The following is a 23011-nucleotide window of genomic DNA, read 5'->3' on the forward strand; positions in this document are numbered from 1 at the left end:
CTAAGATAGAGACCTTTCTCTGCCACTCACTGGTGCACGTGACCTTGGATGCTTGACCTAAGTGCCAGGATGGGGCAGCCGAGGAGCTGAAGAGGGAGGGATGGGGAGACCCCAGAAGAGTCAGGGAAGCCAAGGGGGGGCCCCCAAGCATCTCTTTGAACCTAGGGACTGTAGACGAGAGACTCAGAGATGTAGGTTCTGGGAGTTCAGGGTGAGGTCCTGCCTTCGTGGGGTCCTGGCTGGTGACCTGCTGTCTTGCAGAGTGTGGCTTGCAGCCTGCCTGGAGGATGGCTGGCAGGATCGTGGGCGGCGTGGAAGCGTCCCCGGGGGAGTTTCCGTGGCAAGCCAGCCTTCGAGAGAACAGGGAGCACTTCTGTGGGGCCGCCATCATCAACGCCAGGTGGCTGGTGTCTGCCGCTCACTGCTTCAATGAGTAAGCCCCTATCCCAAAGCACCAAACCGGAACCCTCTGTATTTCTCCTGACTTCCCGCCTGCACTGGGGACGTCACTTCTGGTTTCCTTAGAGCCCTTGGAAGTAATTTTTTCTTTTCCTTTCTTTCTTGCTTTTGCTGTTGTTGAATCTGAGGGCATTCTTTTTTTTTTTTTTGAGACAGAGTCTCACTCTGTTGCCCAGGCTGGAGTGCAGTGGTGCGATCTCGGCTCACTGCAAGCTCTGCCTCCTGGGTTCACGCCATTCTCCTGCCTTAGCCTCCCGAGTAGCTGGGACTACAGGCACCCACCACCACGCCTTTTGTATTTTTAGTAGAGACGGGGTTTCACCGTGTTAGCCAGGATGGTCTCAATCTCCTGACCTTGTGATCTGCCTGCCTTGGCCTCCCAAAGTGCTGGGATTACAGGTGTGAGCCATCATGCCCGGCCTCTTTTCTTTCTTTGTTTCTTTTTTTTTTTTTTGAGATGGAGTCTCGCTCTGTCTCCCAGGCTGGAGTGCAGTGGCGTGATCTCGGCTCACTGCAAGCTCCACCTCCCGGGTTCACGCCATTCTCCTGCCTCAGCCTCCCGAGTAGCTGGGACTACAGGCGCCTGCCACCACGCCCAGCTAATTTAATTTTTTTTTTGTATTTTTAGTAGAGACGGGGTTTCAGCGTGTTAGTCAGGATGGTCTCGATCTCCTGACCTCGTGATCCACCCACCTCGGCCTCCCAAAGTGCTGGGATTACAGGCGTGAGCCACCGCGCCCGGCCTCTTTATTTTATTTTATTTTATTTTATTTTATTTTATTTTATTTTATTTTATTTTATTTTTTCTTTTGAGGCAGAGTCTCAGTCTGTCGCCCTGGCTGGAGTGCAGTGGTGCGATCTCAGCTCACTGCAACCTCCACCTCCTGGGATAAAGCAATTCTCTTGCCTCAGCCTCCCAAGTAGCTGGGACTACAGGTGCGCGCCACCATGCCTGGCTAATTTTTTTTTTTTGTATAATTAGTAGAGACGGGTTTTCGCCATGTTGGCCAGGCTGGTCTCGAACTCCTTTCCTCAGGTGATCCGCCCACCTCGGCCTCCCAAAGTGCTGGGATTACAGGCGTGAGCCACCGTGCCCGGCCCATTTGCTGTTCTTTTGAGAGTAGCCATCCCAGTGGGTGTGAAGTAGCATCTCCCTGCGGTTTTGACTTGCATTCCTCGGTGACCAATGACATTTTGTTGATGTTTTGCTCATTGTGGACATTTTTTGCATTCACTTTGATTTTTTAAAATATTGTGTCATGATATTATCCTTTTTTTTTTTTTTTTTTTTTTTTTTTGAGACAGAGTCTCACTCTTGTCGCCCTGCTGGAGTACAGTGGTGCAGTTTTGGCCCTCTGTAACCTCCGCCTCCCGGGATCAAGCGATTCTCCTGCCTCAGCCTCCCGAGTAGCTGGGATTACAGGCACCCGCCACCATGGCTGGCTAATTTTTGTATTTTTAGTAGAGACATGGTTTTGTCATGTTGGCCAGGCTGGTCTCGAACTCCTGGCCTCAAGTGATCTGCCCGTCTCTGCCTCCCAAAGTGCTGGGATTACAGGTGTGAGCCACTGCACCCGGCTTGATATCATTTATCTCAATGGCTGAGATTTTTGGCAACTCTTTAAATTTTGTGCCCAAGGCTCATGGCTGGCTCCCCTCACCCTAATCCCAACTCTGTCTCATCCTGTCTTTGTTTAAAATGTTGATACTTGGACAGGCTATAGTGAGCTTGTGGCTCATGAGTGTAATCCCAGCACTTTGGGAGGCTGAGGCGGGGGGATCACTTGAGGTCAGGAGTTTGAGATCAGCCTGGCCAACATGGTGAAAGCTTGTCTCTACTAAAAACACACAGAAAAATTAGTCGGGCATAGGGGGCGCAAACCTGTCATCCCAGTTACTTGGGAGGCTGAGGCACGAGGATCACTTGAACCCAGGAGGTGGAGGTTGCAGTGAGCTGAGATCACGCCACTGCACTCCAGTCTGGGAGATAGAGTGAGACTCTGTCTCAAAAAAACAAAACAAAACAAAAATGTTGATACTTCATGCATCATGCATTCTCCTGCACCTGTGATTTTTTTCTTTTCTTTCTTTTCTTTTTTTTTTTTTTTTTAAACAGGTTGCCTGTTGCCCAGGCTGGAGTGCAGTGGTACAGTGATAGCTCACTATAGCTCATGACAGCCTCAACCTCCCAGGCTCAAGCAATCCTCCTACCTCAGCCTCCTGAGTAGCTGGAACCACAGGTGCACATCGCCACACCCAGCTAATATATATATATTTTTTTCTGAGACAGAGTCTTGCTCTGTCGCCCAGGCTGGAGTGCAGTGGCACAATATCAGCTCACTGCAACCTCTACCTCCCGTGTTCAAGCAATTCTCTGCCTCAGCCTCCTGAGTAGCTGGGATTACAGGCACCCATCACCGTGCCCGGCTAATTTTTGTATTTTTAGTAGAGATGGGGTTTCACCATCTTGGCCAGGCTAGTCTTGAACTCCTGCCTTCGTGATCCACCCGCCTCAGCCTCCCAAAGTGCTGGGATTACAGGCATGAGCCACCGCGCCCGGCCTGTTTTTTGTTGTTGTTTTTAAAGACTGCATTTCGCTATGTTGCCCAGGCTCGTCTTGAACTCCTGGGCTCAGGTGATCCTCCCGCTTCAGCCTCCAAAAGTGTGGGATTACAGGCATGAGCCACTGTGTCTGGCCTGATTTTTATAAATACTATTAATAAATATTAATGTGGGGGGATACCCCTTACATTTTGCACCCAAGGCGAGTGTCCCGTCTGCCTCCCCCGACGGCTCTGACCCTTGGTGGCCTCTGAGCTGGGGTTTGCTCCTGCAGGTTCCAAGACCCGACGGAGTGGGTGGCCTACGTGGGTGCAACCTACCTCAGCGGCTCAGAGGCCAGCACCGTGCGGGCCCGGGTGGCCCAGATCGTCAAGCACCCCCTGTACAACGCGGACACAGCCGACTTCGACGTGGCGGTGCTGGAGCTGACCAGCCCTCTGCCTTTCGGCCGGCACATCCAGCCCGTGTGCCTCCCGGCTGCCACACACATCTTCCCACCCAGCAAGAAGTGCCTGATCTCAGGCTGGGGCTACCTCAAGGAGGACTTCCGTAAGCATCTTCCTCGGCCTGCAAGTGAGCTCAGACAGGCAGGCGGGCGGGCAAATAACGCAGAAAAGGGCCGGGTGCGGTGGTTCACGCCTGTCATCCCAGCACTTTGGGAGGCTGAGGCGGGTGGATCACGAGGTCAGGCGTTCGAGACCAGCCTGGCCAACATAGTGAAAACCAGTCTCTACTAAAAAATACACACACACACACACAATTAGCCAGGCATGGTGGTGCGCGCCTATAATTCCAGCTACTCAGGAGGCTAAGGCAGGAGAATTGCTTGAACCCAGGAGATGGAGGTTGCACTGAGCCAAGATCGCACCACTGGACTCCAGCCTGGGTGACAGTGGGAGGCTCCGTCTCAAAATAAATAATAATAATAATAATAATAATAATAATAATAATGCAGAAAAACACAGTGGGTCTGCATTATTGTCTGATTCTGTATTCACGAATTCCACTGCTTGCTAAGATATATTTATAACCCATCATCGATGCTACTGCGATTTTTTTTTTTTTTTTTTGAGATGGAGTTTTGCTCTTGTTGCCCAGGCTGGAGTGCAGTGGTGTGATCTCTGCTCACTGCAGCCTCCGCCTCCAGGTTCAAGCGATTCTCTTGCCTCAGCCTCCGAGTAGCTGGGACTATAGGCACGCACCACCACACCCGGCAACTTTATTTTTGTATTTTTTAGTAGAGACAAAGTTTCACCGTGTTGGCCAGGCTGGTCTTGATCTCCTCACCTCGTGATCTTCCTGCCTCGGCTTCCCAAAGTGTTGGGATTACAGGTGTGAGCCACCTCATCCAGCCAAAAAAATTGATCTTAATGTACTAAAATGCACATCTAAATAGCCACGTGTGGCCAGTGGCTATTATATTGGGTGGTGTAGTTCCAGGGGGTTGTCAGTCAGCCACAAGATGACTGACAGAGGGAAATGAATCCAGTGGAGAAAAATAAGGTGGGGGTGGCAGCTGCAGCTTTAAATAGGGAGGTCAGGAGATGCCTCCTGGAGAGAGGAGATGAAGGAGCAAGTCAGGCAAATTCTGCAGGGACAAGCATTTCAGACAGCGGGAACAGCATGTGCAAAGGCCCTGGGGTGGGAGGACAGCAGGGCAGGGGTTGATGTGACTGATTTAATATTTAGCAAGGGTGGTGCTGGCTGCCGGGTTGGGAATGGATTTCAGTGGGGTGGGACCAGAGTAAGAGAAGTGAGTGGGGAACAGCTATAATGACCCAGGCAAGGATGGGCGTGAGACAGGGGCTGATTCTGTGTATATTTGGGGGCTGACTTGAGGCCAACTTGGAATTTGAGGACTGTGGACCTGGAATGAGGGGCCTGAGATCCCTGAGATGGGGAATGCTGAGGGGTGCAGCTTGTGGAAGGGAGATGAGGACCTCGGGCTGGGGGTGTTAAGTCTGATGCCTCTTCCTTGTCCAGGCAGAGAGTGTTACCAGGTGGGCTGTTTACCTTTTGCAGTTTCAGAGCCAGGTGTTGTAGGCGGCCATGCTTGGAGCTGGGGAAACTGAGGGAGGCTTAGAGAGGAGATGTCCTTCAGCTTCCCAGCTCAAAGTGGCTGCCAGGGCTCCGGCACTCTCACCCTGCTTTTCTCTCCCCATTGGGCCAGTGGTCAAGCCAGAGGTGCTGCAGAAAGCCACTGTGGAGCTGCTGGACCAGGCACTGTGTGCCAGTCTGTACGGCCACTCACTCACTGACAGGATGGTGTGCGCTGGCTACCTGGACGGGAAGGTGGACTCCTGCCAGGTGAGCCCCCGATGCCCCAGACCCCAGAAAAACACAGAAATAGACACGAGCATGTTCAAATGCTGAGCAATTCACAGATATCTGGAAGCCCGCTGTGAGCCCCCAACGCCCCAGACCCCAGAAAAACACAGACACGAGCGTGTTCAAATGCTGGGCGATTCACAGATATCTGGATGCCCGTTCTTGAGGAATTTTAAAGCAGTTGGGATTGAGAGGCAGGTGCTGCTTAGAGGATCTTCCAGAAGCTCTATCCTGACTTCACTCCCTCCTCTGTCCTCCATGGCTCCCTGCTCCCTTCCAGTGGGCCCCAGGTGTGTGCCACAGAGCCTGGGGTCCCTGAGTAATCTCCCTGGCTATGATGGGGTCCCTGTGTAAATCCCCTCAGCTGCCCTCTAAACCGGGACTTGGGTGGGGACACAGACACTGTTCCCAGCACTGGGCCTGATACAACGTGGCACCCAAGAAACACCTCTTGTATGAATGATGCCAGCACATACCCTGGGCATCAGATTCTCTCCGTCTGTACGGGAAGGGTTGGTCTATGGGAACCCCGTGGACTTTTGCCCCTGGGTGGTCAGCTGGGCCATGAGCGAGCTGCAGGCTCAACTCAAGAAGGTTCCAGGGCTGGGCACGGTGGCTTACGCCTGTAATCCCAGCACTATGCGAGGCCAAGGTGGGTGGATCACTTGAGGTCAGGAGTTTGAGACCAGCCTGAGCAACATGGCGAAACCTCGTCTCTACTAAAAATACAAAAATTAGCCTGGCGTGGTGGCGGGTGCCTGTAATCTCAGCTCCTCGGGTGGCTGAGGCAGGAGAATCATCTGAACCTGGGAGGCGGAGGTTGCAGTGAGCTGAGATCGCGCCATTGCACTCCAGCCTGGGTGACAAAACAAGACTCCGTCTCAAAAAAAAAAAAAAATCAGGGGTCACCCAAAGCTGCCTCTGCTGTATACCTAGAACCTTCTTTTTCTTCTTCTTTTTTTTTTTTTTTTTGAGATGGAGTCTCGCTCTGTCACCCAGGCTGTAGTGCAGTGGTGTGATCTCAGCTCACTGCATCCTCCGCCTCCCAGGTTCAAGCAAGTCTCCTGCCTCAGCCTCCAGAGTAGCTGTGATTATAGGCATGCGCCACCACACCCAGCTAATTTTTATATTTTTAATTAATTAAGACAGTGTCTTGCTCTGTCACCCAGGCTGGAGAGCAGTGGCACCATCTTGGCTAACTGCAACCTCCGCCTCCCGGTTTCAAGTGATTCTCATGCCTCAGCCTCCCGAGTAGCTGGGATAACAGGTGCCCACCACCACGCCTGGCTAATTTTTATATTTTTAGTAAAGACAGGGTTTCGCCATGTTGGCCAGGCTGGTCTCGAAATCCTGGCTTCAGGTGATCTGCCCACCTTGTCCTCCCAAAGTGCTAGGATTACAGGTGTGAGCCACCACGCCCGGCCGACAATTATAATTTTTGTTTTCAAGGTGTCTCATTCTTTCTTCTTTCAGCCACCTGGTCTTGTTTGCAGTGTCCTGTTCTTGTTTCGTGGATACCATTTCTTTCTTTTTCTCTGAGGATCGTAATTTAATCTGTTATGTTTCTTCTATATTCTATATTTGTGGTTAACTGTATTTCAGGCAAACATAAGTTATTCTGTTGTAACTGAGTGTCTTTATTTCATGGAGATTGGAATCCCTCAACTGGTGCTTAAGAATGAAAAGCTGGGTGCAGTGGCTCACGCCTGTAATCCCAGTACTTTGGGAGGCTGAGGCAGCCAGGTCGCTTGAGGCCAGGAGTTTGAGACCAGTTAGGGCAACATAGCAAAACTCTGTCTCTACAAAAACAAAAACAAAAATTAGCCGGGTTTGGTGGTGCATGCCTGTAGTCCCAGCTACTTGAGAGGCTGAGGCGGGAGGATTATTTGAGCCCGGGAGGTGGAGGTTGCAGTAAGCCAAGATCATGCCACTGTACTCTAGCCTGAGTGACAGAGTGAGACCCCGTCTCAAACAAAATTGAAAATTTAAAAATGTCGCTCAATTCTTGCCGTGATCTTATATTTGCTATTCACTTTCTGTTGGCGAGGGACATTAACAGTTTGTGTTCTTGGATTCTATGTCCCCTTTCAAGGGACCAAAGACCTCCTGGTCTCATTTATCCTTTGTGGTTACCCAAATCCCTTTTCTACCCCAACCAACCCAGGTCCTCTTGAGAAAGCTTTCTCTTTTGTCTTGAGCTTCTGCACATGGGCTGGGCTGCCACTTCCTCTGTCAGCCTCTCGTGAGTCTTCATGGTTTCTGGTCCACAACCAGGGATCTCTCCTGCCTAATTTTTTTAGCATGGCTGTGGATTCCTGTCTTTTTTGTGCATACCTTTGCTCTTGTTTCTAAGGCCTGGTGGGTGAGGAAAAGATAGGGGGAGACTGCTACATGTGCTTAGATTGCCATATTGAAACCAGAATCTGGAGAAAATGCTAGGAACTAATGAGAGGGCTCGTGTTTAAGAATGTAAGAGTCGGCCAGGCACGGTGGCTCACGCCTGTCATCCCAGCACTTTGGGAGGCTGAGGCGGGCAGATCACTTGAGGTCAGGAGTTCAAGACCAGCCTGGCCAACATGGTGAAACCCCGTCTCTACTAAAAATACAAGAAATTAGCTGGGCGTGGTGATGCATGCCTATAATCACAGCTACTTGGGAGGCTGAGGCAGGAGAATTGCTTGAACCTGGGAGGCGGAGGTTGCAGTGAGCCGAGATCACGCCATTGCACTCCAGCCTGGGCAACAGAGCAAAACTCTGTCTCAAAAACAAAAACAAACAAAAAAACGATACACAGAATGTAAGAGTCAGGGTGAACTGGATATGGGAAGGTAAAAAATGGTGAGGCCGGATGAGTGACAGCAGATGAAGCACTTTGGGAGCAATGCTGCAGCTACCAGTGAGATATATGGAGGCACCCGCGTGGCAGCCATACTGCCAGCCTAAGCAAGTGGTGACATTATCAAAGATCTACTGAGTTAAGAAGAGGAGGGGATGTTATTTATTTGGGTCACGTTTTGGCCTGCCAGAGGTAGGACTGAAAGACATCTTAGAGATCCTATAGTCCAACTTTCTTGGGTTTTGTTTTTTTTTCCCTCCACAGAAGAGGAAACAGGTTCTGAGATATGAATGATCAGCCCCAAGTGCTCTGTGAGCTTGTGTGGAGAGAGGTCCTGGCTGTCTCAGCTCAGAGCTCCTTCTTGGGCATCGTAGCACTGGTGTTTGGACTGGCTGCTGCCGACCCATCCTGAGGGTGTGTGTTGGTTTCCTAGGGTGACTCAGGAGGACCCCTGGTCTGTGAGGAGCCCTCTGGCCGGTTCTTTCTGGCTGGCATCGTGAGCTGGGGAATCGGGTGTGCGGAAGTCCGGCGTCCAGGGGTCTATGCCCGAGTCACCAGGCTATGTGACTGGATCCTGGAGGCCACCACCAAAGCCAGCATGCCTCTGGCCCCCACGGTGGCTCCTGCCCCTGCTGCCCCCAGCACAGCCTGGCCCACCAGTCCTGAGAGGCCTGTGGTCAGCACCCCCACCAAATCCATGCAGGCCCTCAGCACCGTGCCTCTTGACTGGGTCACCGTTCCTAAGCTACAAGGTATTTTCGGGGCAGAAAGGTAGATGATGATGTATGTGCCTATCTTGATTTATGGAGAATGGATATCTTCATAGTATCTTCATAATTTTGGATCTTCCTGTTCAAGGAAAGGTCACATGCGTATCCGTTTATTCCCATCTTACGTTGCATGTACCCTCATGGTATCTTTCTGTCCACAGGTCTTGCCCATGTCTTGTTAACTATGGTGATCTATCAATGGGATACTTTTTTTTTTTTGAGACGCAGTCTTGCTCCGTCGCCCAGGCTGGAATGCAGTGGCGTGATCTCGGCTCACTGCAACCTCTGCCTCCCGGGTTCAAGTGATTCTCCTGCCTCAGCCTCCCGAACAGCCGGGATTACAGGCATCTGCTACCACACCCGGCTAATTTTTGTATTTTTAGTAGAGACGGGGTTTCCCCATGTTGGTCAGGCTGGCCTCGAACTCCTGACTTCATCATCTGCCCGCCTCAGCCTCCCAAAATGCTGGGATGACAGGTGTGAGCCACCACGCCCGGTCTGGAATACTTTCTATTGTATTTTCAAATAGTTTGTACCCAGACAACTTGTAGGACTGGCAGGGTGCGGTGGCTCGTGCCTGTCATCGCACACTTTGGGAGGCAGAGGTGGGCAGATCGCTTGAGGTCAGGAGTTCAAGACCAGCCTGGCCAACATGGCAAAACCCCATCTATACTAAAAATTAGCTGGGCATGGTGGATGGCACCTGTAATCCCAGCTACTTGGGAGGCTGAGGCAGGAGAATCGCTGGAACCCAGGAAGCGGAGGTTGCAGTGAGCCGATACGGTGACATGGTGCCACTGCACTCCAGCCTGGGCAACAAGAGCACAACTCCATCTCGAAAAAAAAAAAAAAGAAAACTTGTAGGACTATATCTCTGTTTCCAAAAACTGTTAGTTGCATTCCTATTTTTTTTTTCCTGAGACGGAGTTTCACTCTTGTCGCCCAGGCTGGAGTGCAGTGGTGTGATCTTGGCTCACTGCAACCTCCACCTCCCGGTTCAAGTGATTCTCCTGCCTCAGCCTCCTGAATAGCTGGGATTACAGGTGCCCATCACCATGCTTGGCTAATTTTTGTATTTTTAGTAGAGTCGGGGTTTCGCCATGTTGGTCAGGCTGGTCTCGAACTCCTGACCTCAGGTGATCTGCCCGCCTTGGCCTCCCAAAGTGCTGGGATAACAGGCATGAGCCACCGCGCCCGGCCATGCTTCATTTCAGTTCACCTACACCCCACACTCTGTTCCGAAACCCCCTAACAATCGTACCCTTCCTTTTCTCAGCCGCCTCAGGGGTCTCCTGGAGTGCAGCCCCGTCTTTGCAAGGAGGCCATAAATCTGGCTTTGTGGGCTGCGGGTCTGTGGTGGGGTCTGTTGCGGGGGGTCCTCGGGCTGACTGGGCCGCTGTATGTTGCTTTCTTAACTTCTGTCCCCCGAGCGAGGCCACAAACTTGCTGCAAGACCTTGGGCAAACTACGGACACCTTGAAGCCTCCACGGCTTCTTGTGTGGAACGGGAGGGATTGCGGCACCTTCAGGGCCTGGCTGCAACCGGTGTCCTGGGACCACCCCACCGGATGCTCCCACCCGAGCAGGCCAAGATCCCCAGACCTGGTCTTGTGTCCTCCTTCCAGAATGTGGGGCCAGGCCTGCAATGGAGAAGCCCACCCGGGTCGTGGGCGGGTTCGGAGCTGCCTCCGGGGAGGTGCCCTGGCAGGTCAGCCTGAAGGAAGGGTCCCGGCACTTCTGCGGAGCAACCGTGGTGGGGGACCGCTGGCTGCTGTCTGCCGCCCACTGCTTCAACCAGTAAGGCCCGCCTCCTCCAGGAAGGCTGCCCGGCTTCCCCTCCTCACCAGCCCCTCCCTGTCAGAAACCATCCTGCTGGGGCTGCTGCATGGACCCCCTGGGGAGCAGCCCTTCCTCTCCTGAGGGCAGCTGAGAGACAGGAGGGAGCCGGTGCCAAGGCTTCTAAGGACAAACAGGGCCTAACCAGGGGAGGGGGAGGAGGGTTCCTTCCCCATTGCTTGCTACCCAGGCAGCGTTTATCTTGGAGATTCCCAGGCATGGTGGCCCACATCTGTGGTCCCAGCTACTCAGGAGCGTGAGGCAGGAGAATTGCTTGAGCCCAGGAGGTCGAGGCTGCAGTGAGCCTGATGGTGCCACTGTACTCCATCTGGGGCAACAGAGCGAGACCCTGTCTCAACAAAAAAGAGACTCATAAAGCTGTAGGGGGTTGGGGGGGCATCGGCACAGGTGTAGAAAATGAAGCCTGAGGGTCCCCTGACTTACCCGAGGTCCTCCAGCTTGGGATCCTTTTCAGGAGGAGCCCAGCAGCCCCTCTTTCCCTGGTTCTCCTCCCTGGAGCCGAGGATCAGAGGATGGTCCTGGGGCCCAGGCAGCCCTGTGTGGCTCCCTGGGGGTGTGCATCAGCCCTGTCCCTCCCCAAGAAGGCAGGCATATGCTGGAGGGCAGGCATGTCTGAGTGCCCTGTCTCCATAGCACAAAGGTGGAGCAGGTTCGGGCCCACCTGGGCACTGCGTCCCTCCTGGGCCTGGGCGGGAGCCCGGTGAAGATCGGGCTGCGGCGGGTAGTGCTGCACCCCCTCTACAACCCTGGCATCCTGGACTTCGACCTGGCTGTCCTGGAGCTGGCCAGCCCCCTGGCCTTCAACAAATACATCCAGCCTGTCTGCCTGCCCCTGGCCATCCAGAAGTTCCCTGTGGGCCGGAAGTGCATGATCTCTGGATGGGGAAATACGCAGGAAGGAAATGGTGAGCGCTGCCCCATCGCGGGGAACGGTGGATTTATTCTCCAGGGCCTGGCCTGGGGAAGGTCAGGATGGGCATCTCTTACCTGGACCCTAAACCAATTCCACTGCACAGGGACCTCTGTGGCTGATCCCTTTGTCTTTGGTCCCACTGCCCACACACCACTCACTTCCCTGTTCCATCTGGGGGCAAAATCTGGCTGTTGCCTGTTTGTATAAATAAAGTTTTATTGGAACAGGGGCCATGTTCACACATCAACAGATTATCTATGGCTGCTTTCCTGCAATAGCAGCAGAGTTAAATACTTGTGACGGAGACTGGCCCTTAAAGCTGAAAATATTTAATTCTCTGACCATTTGTAGAAAATGTTTGCTGGCGGCCACATGCGGTGGCTCACACCTTTAATCCCAGCACTTTGGGAGGCCCAGGAGGGTGGATCATTTGAGGTCAGGAGTTTGAGATCAGCCTGGCCAACGTGGTGAAACCCCGTCTCTACTAGAAATACAAAAATTAGCCGGGTGTGGTGATGCATGCCTGTAATCCCAGCTACTTGGGAGGCTGAGGCAGGAGAATTGCTTGAATCTGGGAGGCAGAGGCTGCAGTGAGCTGAGATTGTGCCACTGCACTCCAGCCTGGGTGACAAAGCGAGACTCCATCTCAAAAAAAAAACAAAAACAAAAAGAAAAATAAAAAATTAGCCGAGTATGGTGGCACATGCCTGTAGTCCCAGCTACTTAGGAGGCTGAGGCAGGAGAATCACTTGAGCCTGGGAGTTCAAGGCCGCAGTGAGCCATGATCATGCCACTGCACTCCAGCCTGGGCAACAGAGCAAGACCCTGTTTCAAAAAACAAAAAAAGCAAATGCTCACTGGTGCGTGCTTGCGCTAGTCTATCCCGGGACCCTCCCACTCCAACAGTTAATGCTTCCCTTGACCTCAGAATGGCCTCCTACACCTTACCCAGGTGCTAGGGCGGCAGCCCCATGGGGACAGTGGGGAGACTCTTGTGCTCTGAGTGGGGAATCTGAGGCCCACCTCCTCGTCACTCTGTGGCTTTGTGCGATTCCTGCAACTCTGTGAGCCCTGGTTTCTTCGTCTGTGGGGTGGGGATGCTGCATCTCGGTGCTGTTATCGGAGCGGAAATGGAGCTGCTCTGATGATCACTGTGCAAGCGGCCTTTCTGGCTCTTTCCCTGGTAGCCACCAAGCCCGAGCTCCTGCAGAAGGCGTCTGTGGGCATCATAGACCAGAAAACCTGTAGTGTGCTCTACAACTTCTCCCTCACAGACCGCATGATCTGCGCAGGCTTCCTGGAAGGCAAAGTCGACTCCTGCCAGGTAAGCATTCAAAGGGGGAAAGCGGGCAATATTTCCATGAAATGCCCACAGCCGTTCACCCAGCAGTTCTGTGTGTGCAGACCTAGATTTTTTTCCTTTCTTTCCTTCCCTCCTGTTCCTGCCCTCCTTGTCCTTCCCTCCCTCCTTCCCTCCTTTTCCTTCCCTCCCTCCCTTCCCTCCCTACCTTTCCTTCCCTCCCTCCCTACCCTTCCCTCCCTACCTTTCCTTCCCTCCCTCCCTACCCTTCCCTCCCTACCTTTCCTTCCCTTCCCTCCCTCTTTCCTTCCCTTCCCTCCCTCTTTCCTTCCCTTCCCTCCCTCTTTCCTTCCCTTCCCTCCCTCCCTTTCCTCCCTCCCCTTCCTTTCCTCCCTCCCCTTCCCTCCCTTTCCTTCCCTCCTTCTTTCCTTCCCTTCCTTCCCTCCCTACCTCTCCTTCCCTTCCCTCCTTCTTTCCTTCCCTTCCTTCCCTCCCTACCTCTCCTTTCCTTCCCTCCCTCCCTCCCCTTCCCTCCCTCCCCTTCCCTCCCTCCTTCCCTTCCTTCCCTCCCTCCCTCCTTCCCTTCCCTCCCTCCCCTTCCCTCCCTCCCTCCTTCCCTTCCCTCCCTCCCTCCTTCCCTTCCCTCCCTCCCTCTCCTTCCCTCCCTCCTTCCCTTCCTTCCCTCCCTTCCCTCCCTCTCCCTCCCTCCCTCTCCTTCCCTCCCTCTCCTTCCCTCCCTCCCTCCTTCCCTTCCTTCCCTCCCTTCCCTCCCTCTCCCTCCCTCCCTCTCCTTCCCTCCCTCTCCTTCCCTCCCTCCCTCCTTCCCTTCCCTCCCTCCCTCCTTCCCTTCCCTCCCTCCCTCCTTCCCTTCCCTCCCTCCCTCCCCTTCCCTTCCCTCCCTCCCCTTCCCTCCCTCCCTCTCCTTCCCTCCCCTCCCTCCCTCTCCTTCCCTCCCCTCCCTCCCTCTCCTTCCCTCCCTCCCTCCTTCCCTCCCTCCCTCCTTCCCTCCCTCCCTCCTTCCCTTCCCTCCCGCCCTCCTTCCCTTCCCGCCCTCTCCTTCCCTTCCCTCCCTCCCTCTCCTTCCCTCCCCTCCCTCCCTCTCCTTCCCTTCCCTCCCTCCCTTTCCTTCCCTTCCCTCCCTTTCCTTCTCTCTCTGTCTTTCTCTCTTTGTTTCTTTGTTTCTGATGGAGTCTGGCTCTGTCGCCCAGGCCGGAGTGCAGTGGTGCGATCTCGGCTCACTGCAACCTCCGCCTCCCAGGTTCAAGCGAGTCTCCTGCCTCAGCCTCCCGAGTAGCTGGGATTATAGGCACGTGCCACCATGCCCAGCTAATTTTTGTATTTTAAGTAGAGACGGGGTTTCACTATGTTGGCCAGGATGGTCTCGATCTCTTGATGTCGTGATCTGCCCACCTGGGCCTCCCAAAGTGCTAGGATTACAGGCATGAGCCACTGTACCCAGCCTAGATTTCTTTTTCTTTTTCTTTTCTTTTTTTTTTTTTTTTTGAGATGGAGTCTTGCTCTGTTGCCCAGGCTGGAGTGTAGTGGCGTGATCTTGGCTCACTGCAACCTCTGCCTCCTGGGTTCAAGTGATTCTCCTGCCTCAGCCTCTGGAGTAGCTGGGACTACAGGCATGTGCCTCCACGTCCAGCTAATTTTTGTATTTTTAGTACAGACGTGGTTTCACCATGTTGGCCAGGCTGGTCTCGAACTCCTGACCTCAGGTGATCCGCCCGCCTCAGCCTCCCAAACTGCTAGGATGGCAGGCCTGAGCCACTGCACCCGGCCATAGCCACCATGCCCAGATTTCTGAAGGGCTCAACCGTGCACACAAAGACAGGTTAATTTTCAGGCTGGGTGCAGTGCCTCATGCCTGTAATTCCAGTGCTTCAGGAGGCTGAGGTAGGATCAGTTGAGGCCAGGATTGCAAGACCAGTCTGGACAACATAGTGAGACCCCGTCTCTACAAAAATTAAAAAAAAAATTTGTCAGTCAGAGTGGCAGGCGCCTGTGGTCCCAGCTCCTTGGGCAGCTGAAGTGGGAGGATCTCTTGAGGCCAGGTGTCTAGGCTGCAGTAAACTGTGATCACATGGCTGCACTCCATCCTGGGCGACACAGCAAGACCCTATCTCAAAAAACAAGGGCGGGTGCAGTGGCTCATGCCTGTAATCCCAGCATTTTGGGAGGCCGAGGCAGGCAGATCACCTGAGGTAGGCAGTTCAAGACTGGCCTGGCCAACATGGCGAAACCCTGTCTCCACTAAAAAACTACAAGAATTTAGCCAGGCATGGTGGCAGGCACCGCTAATTCTAGCTACTTGGGAGGCTGAGGCAGGAGAATTGCTTGAGCCCAGGAGGCGGAGGTCACAGTGAGCCGAGATCATGTCACTGCACTCCAGCCCGGGCAACAGAGCGAGACTCCACCTCAAAAAAAAAAAAAAAAAAAATGGCATCAGATTTCAATAGTAACTGTCAAAGTTAGATGCCATTATTACTAATCAATACAAAATATCAATGACAGTGTAAATGCCCATTCACACACAGTAGTTAAAAGGAAGGTGGTAAATAACCTGCAATGGGAACCTACCCAGCCCAAGTTCTTGAACCAGACTTCTGAGTTCAAATCCTGCTTCAACTACTGTGTGACCCCAGGCAAGTGCCTCAACCTCTCTGGGCCTCTGATCCTCATATGTAAAGTGGGAAGCATAGCAATGCCTGTCTTCTAGGAGTGTTGTGAGATCAGTGTCTTGCATAGTCTTTTCTTCCTATATATTCATTATATTTGTTCTTTATATCTGACAATAAAAATAGAATAATAGGTATTTATAATATCTATTATTATACTATTTACTCTCTATATAAATGGGCAATTCACAATAGTTAGCTTTTTATCTTGAAAAGAATGTTGAGGCCAGGCCAGGTGGCTCACATCTATAATCTCAGCACTTTGGGAGGCCAGGGCAGGTGGATCATCTGAGGTCAGGAGTTGGAGACCAGCCTGGCCGACGTGGTGAAGCCCCATCTCTACTAAAAATACAAAAATTAGCTGGGCGTTGTGGCTTATGCCTGTAATTCCAGCTACTCGGGAGGCTGAGGCAGGAGAATCACTTGAACCCAGGAGGTGGAGGTTGCAGTGAGCCAAGATCACGCCACTGCACTCCGGCCTGGGCAACAAGAGTGAGACTCTGCCTCGAGAAAAGAAATAAGCCTGGCAGCTAGTGGTCAGGGGCTTACTTCTAGGTGGTGGGACTATTCATGGCTGTTATTGTTGTTATTATTTTCTTTTTTGAGAGGGAGTCTTGCTCTGTTGCCCAGGCTGGAGTGCAGTGGTGCGATCGCAGCTCACTGCAAGCTCCACCTACCGGGTTCACGCCATTCTCCTGCCTCGGACTCCCGAGTAGCTGGAACTACAGGCGCCCACCACCACGCCCAGCTAATTTTTGTATTTTTAGTAGAGATGGGATTTCACCATGTTAGCCAGGATGGTCTCGATCTCCTGACCTCGTGATCCGCCCGCCTCGGCCTCCCAAAGTGCTGGGATTACAGGCGTGAGCCACCGTGCCCGGCCTTATTGTTATTATTTTTAGAGTTTTTCTGCATTGTTTTACCTCCTCAAAACAAAAGCAAGAATGATGGAAACTCAGAGAGAAGTGACTCACTCCAGGTCACACAGCCAGGCATGGGGCTGCAGTCAGGTCTCCAGACCCGCGCTGTGCCCTCTGCCCCCCGCCCTCGATGGCTCCCACCCACTGTAGGAACGCAGGAGGGTATGGCAGTGCTGGGAAGAGAGGGTCCCTGGAGGACCAACCAGTGCTCTTTCCTTCCTTTCTAGGGTGACTCTGGGGGCCCCCTGGCCTGCGAGGAGGCCCCCGGCGTGTTTTATCTGGCAGGGATCGTGAGCTGGGGTATTGGCTGCGCTCAGGTTAAGAAGCCGGGCGTGTACACGCGCATCACCAGGCTAAAGGGCTGGATCCTGGAGATCATGTCCTCCCAGCCCCTTCCCGTGTCTCCCCCCTCGACCACAAGGATGCTGGCCACCACCAGCCCCAGGACGACAGCTGGCCTCACAGTTCCGGGGGCCACACCCAGCAGACCTACCCTTGGGGCTGCCAGCAGGGTGACGGGCCAACCTGCCAACTCAACCTTATCTGCCGTGAGCATCACTGCTAGGGGACAGACGCCATTTCCAGACGCCCCGGAGGCCACCACACACTCCCAGCTACCAGGTACCGGGAGAGATGGAGGGATCCCTGGGAGTGGAGGGTCCCATGTTAATCAGCCTGGGCTGCCTAACAAGACATAACGTCGTCCACTTTGGGAGGCCGAGGCGGGCGGATCAAGAGGTCAGGAGATCGAGACCATCCTGGTGAACACGGTGAAACCTTGTCTCTACTAAAAAAATACAAAAAGTTAGCCAGGCGTGGTGGTGGGCGCCTGTAGTCCCAGCTACGCAGGAGGCTAAGGCAGGAGAATGGCATGAACCCGGGAGGCGGAGCTTGCAGTGAGCCGCGTGCCACTGCACTCCAGCCTGGGCAACAAGCGAAACTCCGTCTCAAAAAAAAAAAAAAAAAAAGACATAACGTCCTCTCTGGCTGGGCGCGGCGGTGGCTCATGCCTGTAATCCCAGCACTTTGGGAGGCCAAGGCGGGTGGATCGCCTGAGGTCAGGAGTTCCAGACCAGCCTGGCCAACAGGGTGAAACCCCATCTCTACAAAAAAATAAATAAAAAAAGCCAGGCATGGTGACAGGTGCCTGTAATCCCAGCTACTTGGGAGGCTGAGGCAGGAGAATCGCTTGAACCCAGGAAGTGGAGGTTGCAGTGAGCCGAGATCGTGCCATTGCACTCCAGCCTGGGCAACAGAGTGAGACTCCATCTAGATAATAATAATAAAAATAAAAAGCCAGGCGTGATGGTGCATGCCTGTGGTTCCAGCTACTGGGGAGGCTGAGACAGGAGAATCATTTGAGCTCAGGAAGCAGAGGCTGCAGTGAGCCGAGATCATGCCATTATACTCCAGCCTGGGTGACACAGCCTGTCTCTAAAAAAATTAAAAAAAAAAAAAAAAGAAAGCAGGGGCTTTGATGGTTCACAGCTGCGCCACGTCCTTGGGTGCGTGTTTCTTGCTAACTTGGCAGCTGCCCTCATGTGGGTCTGTCCCTGAAGCCTGGGGGCTCTCACTTTCTCAGTCTCAGCTGATTTTGACTTTTTCAATAGCTATGGCGTGGGATCTCTTCGGGCCCAAAAGAGGTGGAGAAGGCCCCCCTTGAAATACAGGCGGGTTCTGTGTGGAGGTAGCTGGTGTTCCCAAGGACAGCGGCTGTGGCTGCTGTCAGATTCTCCAAGGCCACTTGGTCTTACGTCAGGGCCAGATGGTGCCAAGGCTGGTGGGGAACTGGCATTTCCCCTTACTGGCCTTGGTAGCTGCTGCGGGTTGGATGGCGGTTGGTGGGGGGCGGGGGGGACCCAGGGAATCCAGCTGGGTGGTGATAGAGGGCGGCGGGGGTGCTTGCCCCTGAGGAGGAAAACGCCCCTCTGGAGACAGCAGGTAGGTATGGGACCCCCTCCATGGGTGGTAACAGGGTCCCTGAAGCCCCCCTGGAAACCACCCACGTGTTCTTTCCACAGCTGTGTTCTGAGGAAGGCCTTTGCGCTTGGCACCGTCTGGGGAGGGCTTGGAGGTGATCAGGGATCCAGGCAGAGGGCACCAAGGCAGGGCTGGGGCCTCTGGGGCAGGGCCCTGGTGTGTGCAAAGGCCTTGGGGTGGGAGGGAACTCCTGGAAGACGGAGATGTGGGCGGCTGCCATGAGAGGGGCCTCCGGCAGGGGAAACGTATGGTCCCAAAACTGAAGTCATAGGAAACAAATACATTTCCAATGTTATTTGAGAAAAGCCCAAAGACCAAGCAGCAGGCCCAGTGTCCTTTCCTGCTGAGTTTTCCTGGGGCAGGTCCCCCATCACATCCTACTCCCTGGGGCTCCCAGGGGGATTCGTGGAGAGGAGGCGCCCAGGGGGGCCTTCGTGGAGGAGGTGCCCTGGGTCCGCCTGCCCACGCGCCTGGCTCCCCCGCAGACTGTGGCCTGGCGCCGGCCGCGCTCACCAGGATTGTTGGCGGCAGCGCAGCGGGCCGTGGGGAGTGGCCGTGGCAGGTGAGCCTGTGGCTGCGGCGCCGGGAACACCGTTGCGGGGCCGTGCTGGTGGCAGAGAGGTGGCTGCTGTCGGCGGCGCACTGCTTCGACGTGTGAGTCCCAAACGCTCCAAATGCCCCTACACGTGTCTGTAGCTCACCCGGAACCGAACTGTTGCCCGAAAACGCACCGTGACCCCCTCCTTTGCCGGGAGTGCCCTCCCCAACCCCGGCTCCCACTGCCCCAGGCCACTCCTCCCACCCCCCATCATCTCCCCATCCTCGCTCCCTGCAGCCCTCCCCTGACCACCCACCCCCTAGCCTGACCACACGGGGCTGGGGCTGCGAAGGCCGAGTCCTACCCCGCGGTCCCCACCTAACCCGGAGGCTGCGGCCCGCCCCCAGCTCCAGGCTAAGCCCACGGTAACATTGGGGTCACTTCTTTCCCCAGCCCTCGCCCCTGGGACTTGGCTCCAGTCCCCCAAAGCCCACCCAGTAGAAAGCTGCCCTCCCCAGGGCCCAAGCCCTGGCAGGCGAGGGGTCCGGTCTTCCAGAGGGGACACCCAGCTCTGGGCTCTGCGGGGCTGGAGGTCAGAAGGGGAGGGCAGGCGGGGGGCGGGACTCTCACGGCCACTAGACCCCTTTTCAGAGCGCTCATATTAGGTGGTGATGGCTGCAGTTCCCGGTGCCGCCTCGGTGCCTGATGGGGGAGACTGAGCCCATTCCCAGACCGACAGCCAGAGACCAAGAGGCCTGCCCAGGGTGCCAGCCGGCCGCTGGGGGACACCGCAGGGGCGGGGGCCGGGGGCGTGGGGGCTCGGGCCGACGCCTGTCCTCGCGCGCCCCGCAGCTACGGGGACCCCAGGCAGTGGGCGGCCTTCCTAGGCACGCCGTTCCTGAGCGGCGCGGAGGGGCAGCTGGAGCGCGTAGCGCGCATCTACAAGCACCCGTTCTACAATCTCTACACGCTCGACTACGACGTGGCGCTGCTGGAGCTGGCGGGGCCGGTGCGTCGCAGCCGCCTGGTGCGTCCCATCTGCCTGCCCGAGCCCGCGCCGCGACCCCCAGACGGCACGCGCTGCGTCATCACCGGCTGGGGCTCGGTGCGCGAAGGAGGTAGGCGCGCCCGGGGCCGCGGTGGTGCGGGGCTCAGGGGGGCGGCCGGACGCGGTCCCCACCCGCCCCGTCTCGCTTGCCCGCCCGCAGGCTCCATGGCGCGGCAGCTGCAGAAGGCGGCGGTGCGCCTCCTCAGCGAGCAGACCTGTCGCCGCTTCTACCCAGTGCAGATCAGCAGCCGCATGCTGTGTGCTGGCTTCCCACAGGGTGGCGTGGACAGCTGCTCGGTGAGCCCCGCCCCGGCCCAGGGGACCAGGTCCCGCCCAGCCGCCGGGTTCCCGCTGCCACGAAGCCCACCATCCGGGCGCCACCCTCCGGTGCAGACTTCTCCAGCGGATCAAGCAGGGAGCCTTTTTGGCTCTGGAGGAATTTCCACTCCACAGCCGTTTATTGGGCAACCCACCGCATCCCATCCCTAGGCCTCGGCGGCAGAGCAGGCAGAGGCTGCAGTGGGAGGCACCGTTCCACTCCGGGACCACGTGGCGGGTGTCCATAAATGTCTGCCACCTTTGCATTGAGCCTATTTTCCAGATAGTGAAAATGCGGCTCCCAGGGGAAGTCTCTAGGGTCACTCCTAGAGGGGCCAATGACCCAAGGGCGGCTCTAGGGGAGGTACCGGCCTCTGAACCCCCCTTCTTCTCTCCCCAACAGGGTGACGCTGGGGGACCCTTGGCCTGCAGGGAGCCCTCTGGACGGTGGGTGCTAACTGGGGTCACCAGCTGGGGCTATGGCTGTGGCCGGCCCCACTTCCCAGGTGTCTATACCCGGGTGGCAGCTGTGAGAGGCTGGATAGGACAGCACATCCAGGAGTGACCACCACGTGACTGCCCAGGCCGGGACTCTACGTGAAAGCAACAGGAGCAGCAGGCCACCCAACACCCCACCCCACCGTACCCTACCCAAGGACGGGTGTGGCACCGTACCCTACCCAAGGACGGGTGTGGGGGGGCTGTGGGTCATGGGGATGCATTTTGGTACCACCCTTTGTTCCAATAAACACAGCCCCTCCACCCTAGCTCACTGGCTCAGCACCTCACTGTCACAGCGAGGACCACCTGCCTGGCGCTCCACCAGGACCCGGGGTGGAACGAAGCGGGGTCAAAGCAAGCCCTGACAAGGGGAGGGCTGTCCCCCTTAGCCTTTGGGGCAGGGGTGGCAGCAGCAACACATTCCTCGTGACTCAGCAGCCCGGTGGCACTAAGGGGAAAGATGGACTTCTCCCAACCAGGGGAGGCTGAGGCCCTCCGAGCTGGGGTTCCAGGGACACGCGTCACCTCTTCCCAGAGACCCCTCAGGAGGGAAATAAAGAGGTTTCTCTCCGTCCTCCACCAATTTATTTGCCCATCCGCAGGAGGTGACAGCACCTGTGGTGTCTGACCACCCCCAACTCCAAAGTCCAGACAAGCTGTCCGCCCAGAATATGAGGCTGACTTGGGCACACTAGGGGAATACCCCAAAGGCCTGAAGGAGGTGCCACTGGGCTGCCAGCACTTTAGGAAGGCACAGGGCCCCACACCACCGAGATCCAAGCTGCACTGGCTGGCAGGGGGCAGGGCGGGGGGTGGCGAGGACACAGTCCCGTCTGTCCCAGCACCGGTGCCACCCTCCTAAGCCCCGGGCAGGCAGTACGTACATGCGGACCCCGCCTCTCAAAGCACGTTTATGGAAATGAACAGGGTGGGGTGGCCCGCGCTCGCCGGTCACATGTTGGCTCGTTCCCGCTGCAGCCGCGAGTTGTAGGCGCGAGACACGGTGTTCCAGGCGTCCATGTAGCGGTCCATGCACATGGCGATGCACTTCTGCGGGAGCGGAGGGGCGCACGGCTCAGCTCGGGACTTCGCGGCCCCGGGGACCGCCCTGACCCCAGCTCCAGGCCGCCCGGGCTGCAGACTACGCACGTGCAGTGGCCGCTCCGTCGCACCTCCCCGTTAGACTGCGCACGCGCAGACACCTCCCCCCTCGAATCTAGGCCCTCGCGACCCTTGCCCCCAACCTCCGCGGGTCTCACCTGCTCGGAGTTGTCCAGGGAGCCCCCAGGTTTCCCTATACACTTCCGGAAACACTTGTCCGTCATCCTCTGTGGAGACACGCGAGGCTTTAGCCGCGACGTCGGCCCCCAGGGGTGGCCCTGTCGCCCCCAGCGCCCGTCCCCGGCCAGCCCCGCACCTGCAGCAGCTCCTGCGCGTTGGCCACGGCGATCTGCACTTTCACCTGCTCCATTATGAGCCCTGGGTCCAGCTTCCCGCTGCCGGAGCCCCCGAAATCGGAGCCGAAGCCGCCCTCCATGGCTCCGCAAAGTCAACCGGACCCAGGCCGCGTGCGCCGACCCGTAACTAACTGCGCCGGAAGAGGGCCGCCCGGGGCACCACGGGAAACGGAGTCCGCGCGGACGGAGACGGAGGACTACAACTCCCACACGACCGCGCGCGCCCGGGCCATTCAAGGTCGCGCGGGGGGCCCTCCGCTCATGCGGAGGCCTGGACCTGCCGTTACCTACACGAGCTACCCGTGGTTGCGACTCCGCGGGAATAGGGCGGCCCTGACTTGGCCGGGGAGTAGGGGGGGCTACTGCGTGCGGCCGAGGCCGATCACTTTGTACTCACGCTCTGCCTCCAGCTCGTCCCGAAGGGCCTGCCGCGCATGCGCACGAGGCACCCGGCGCGTCTATACAGCGTGCTGCCGCCGGGGCGGAGCGCGGTCGCATCACGTGACGAAGAGTCAGCTTGTGCAACAGCGTCGGAGGCGCACT

General features: G+C 56.0%; 2 protein-coding genes across 3 annotated transcripts in view; one reads left to right on the plus strand and one right to left on the minus strand.

The window, feature by feature from the left end:
* TMPRSS9 (transmembrane serine protease 9) overlaps positions 1 to 21276 on the plus strand; it is a 67670-nt gene extending 46394 nt beyond the window's left edge. For both annotated transcript variants that reach the window (XM_055371182.2, XM_055371184.2), the window contains exons 8-19: positions 262 to 433; positions 3296 to 3570; positions 5192 to 5328; positions 8619 to 8937; positions 10581 to 10752; positions 11446 to 11717; positions 12913 to 13049; positions 16854 to 17247; positions 19092 to 19260; positions 19997 to 20262; positions 20353 to 20489; positions 20914 to 21276. In XM_055371182.2, the coding sequence (XP_055227157.1) occupies positions 262 to 433; positions 3296 to 3570; positions 5192 to 5328; positions 8619 to 8937; positions 10581 to 10752; positions 11446 to 11717; positions 12913 to 13049; positions 16854 to 17247; positions 19092 to 19260; positions 19997 to 20262; positions 20353 to 20489; positions 20914 to 21075 (2612 nt within the window). In that variant the 3' untranslated portion in view covers positions 21076 to 21276. The remainder of the gene's footprint in view (positions 1 to 261; positions 434 to 3295; positions 3571 to 5191; positions 5329 to 8618; positions 8938 to 10580; positions 10753 to 11445; positions 11718 to 12912; positions 13050 to 16853; positions 17248 to 19091; positions 19261 to 19996; positions 20263 to 20352; positions 20490 to 20913) is intronic.
* TIMM13 (translocase of inner mitochondrial membrane 13) lies at positions 20612 to 22957 on the minus strand. The gene is made up of 3 exons (XM_055371187.2): positions 22429 to 22957; positions 22271 to 22339; positions 20612 to 22061 (listed from the first exon to the last, which is right to left on the minus strand). Exons 1-3 carry the CDS (start codon positions 22546 to 22548, stop codon positions 21963 to 21965), a joined length of 288 nt encoding a protein of 95 aa, XP_055227162.1. The 5' UTR covers positions 22549 to 22957; the 3' UTR covers positions 20612 to 21962.
* Positions 22958 to 23011: the final 54 nt, after the last annotated feature.

The sequence above is a fragment of the Gorilla gorilla genome, chromosome 20 (genome assembly GCF_029281585.2).
Source record: "Gorilla gorilla gorilla isolate KB3781 chromosome 20, NHGRI_mGorGor1-v2.1_pri, whole genome shotgun sequence".
Classification (NCBI taxonomy): Eukaryota; Metazoa; Chordata; class Mammalia; order Primates; family Hominidae; genus Gorilla; species Gorilla gorilla.

Bases quoted from the DNA above. Each gene is read 5' to 3' on its own strand.
- TIMM13 (XM_055371187.2), bottom strand. From the start codon at position 22,548: ATGGAGGGCGGCTTCGGCTCCGATTTCGGGGGCTCCGGCAGCGGGAAG. The intron at 22,340-22,428 runs GTGCGGGGCTGG...GTGTCTCCACAG, and splicing joins ACGCGCAGGAGCTGCTGCAG to AGGATGACGGACAAGTGTTT. The intron at 22,062-22,270 runs GTGAGACCCGCG...CCGCTCCCGCAG, and splicing joins CCCTGGACAACTCCGAGCAG to AAGTGCATCGCCATGTGCAT.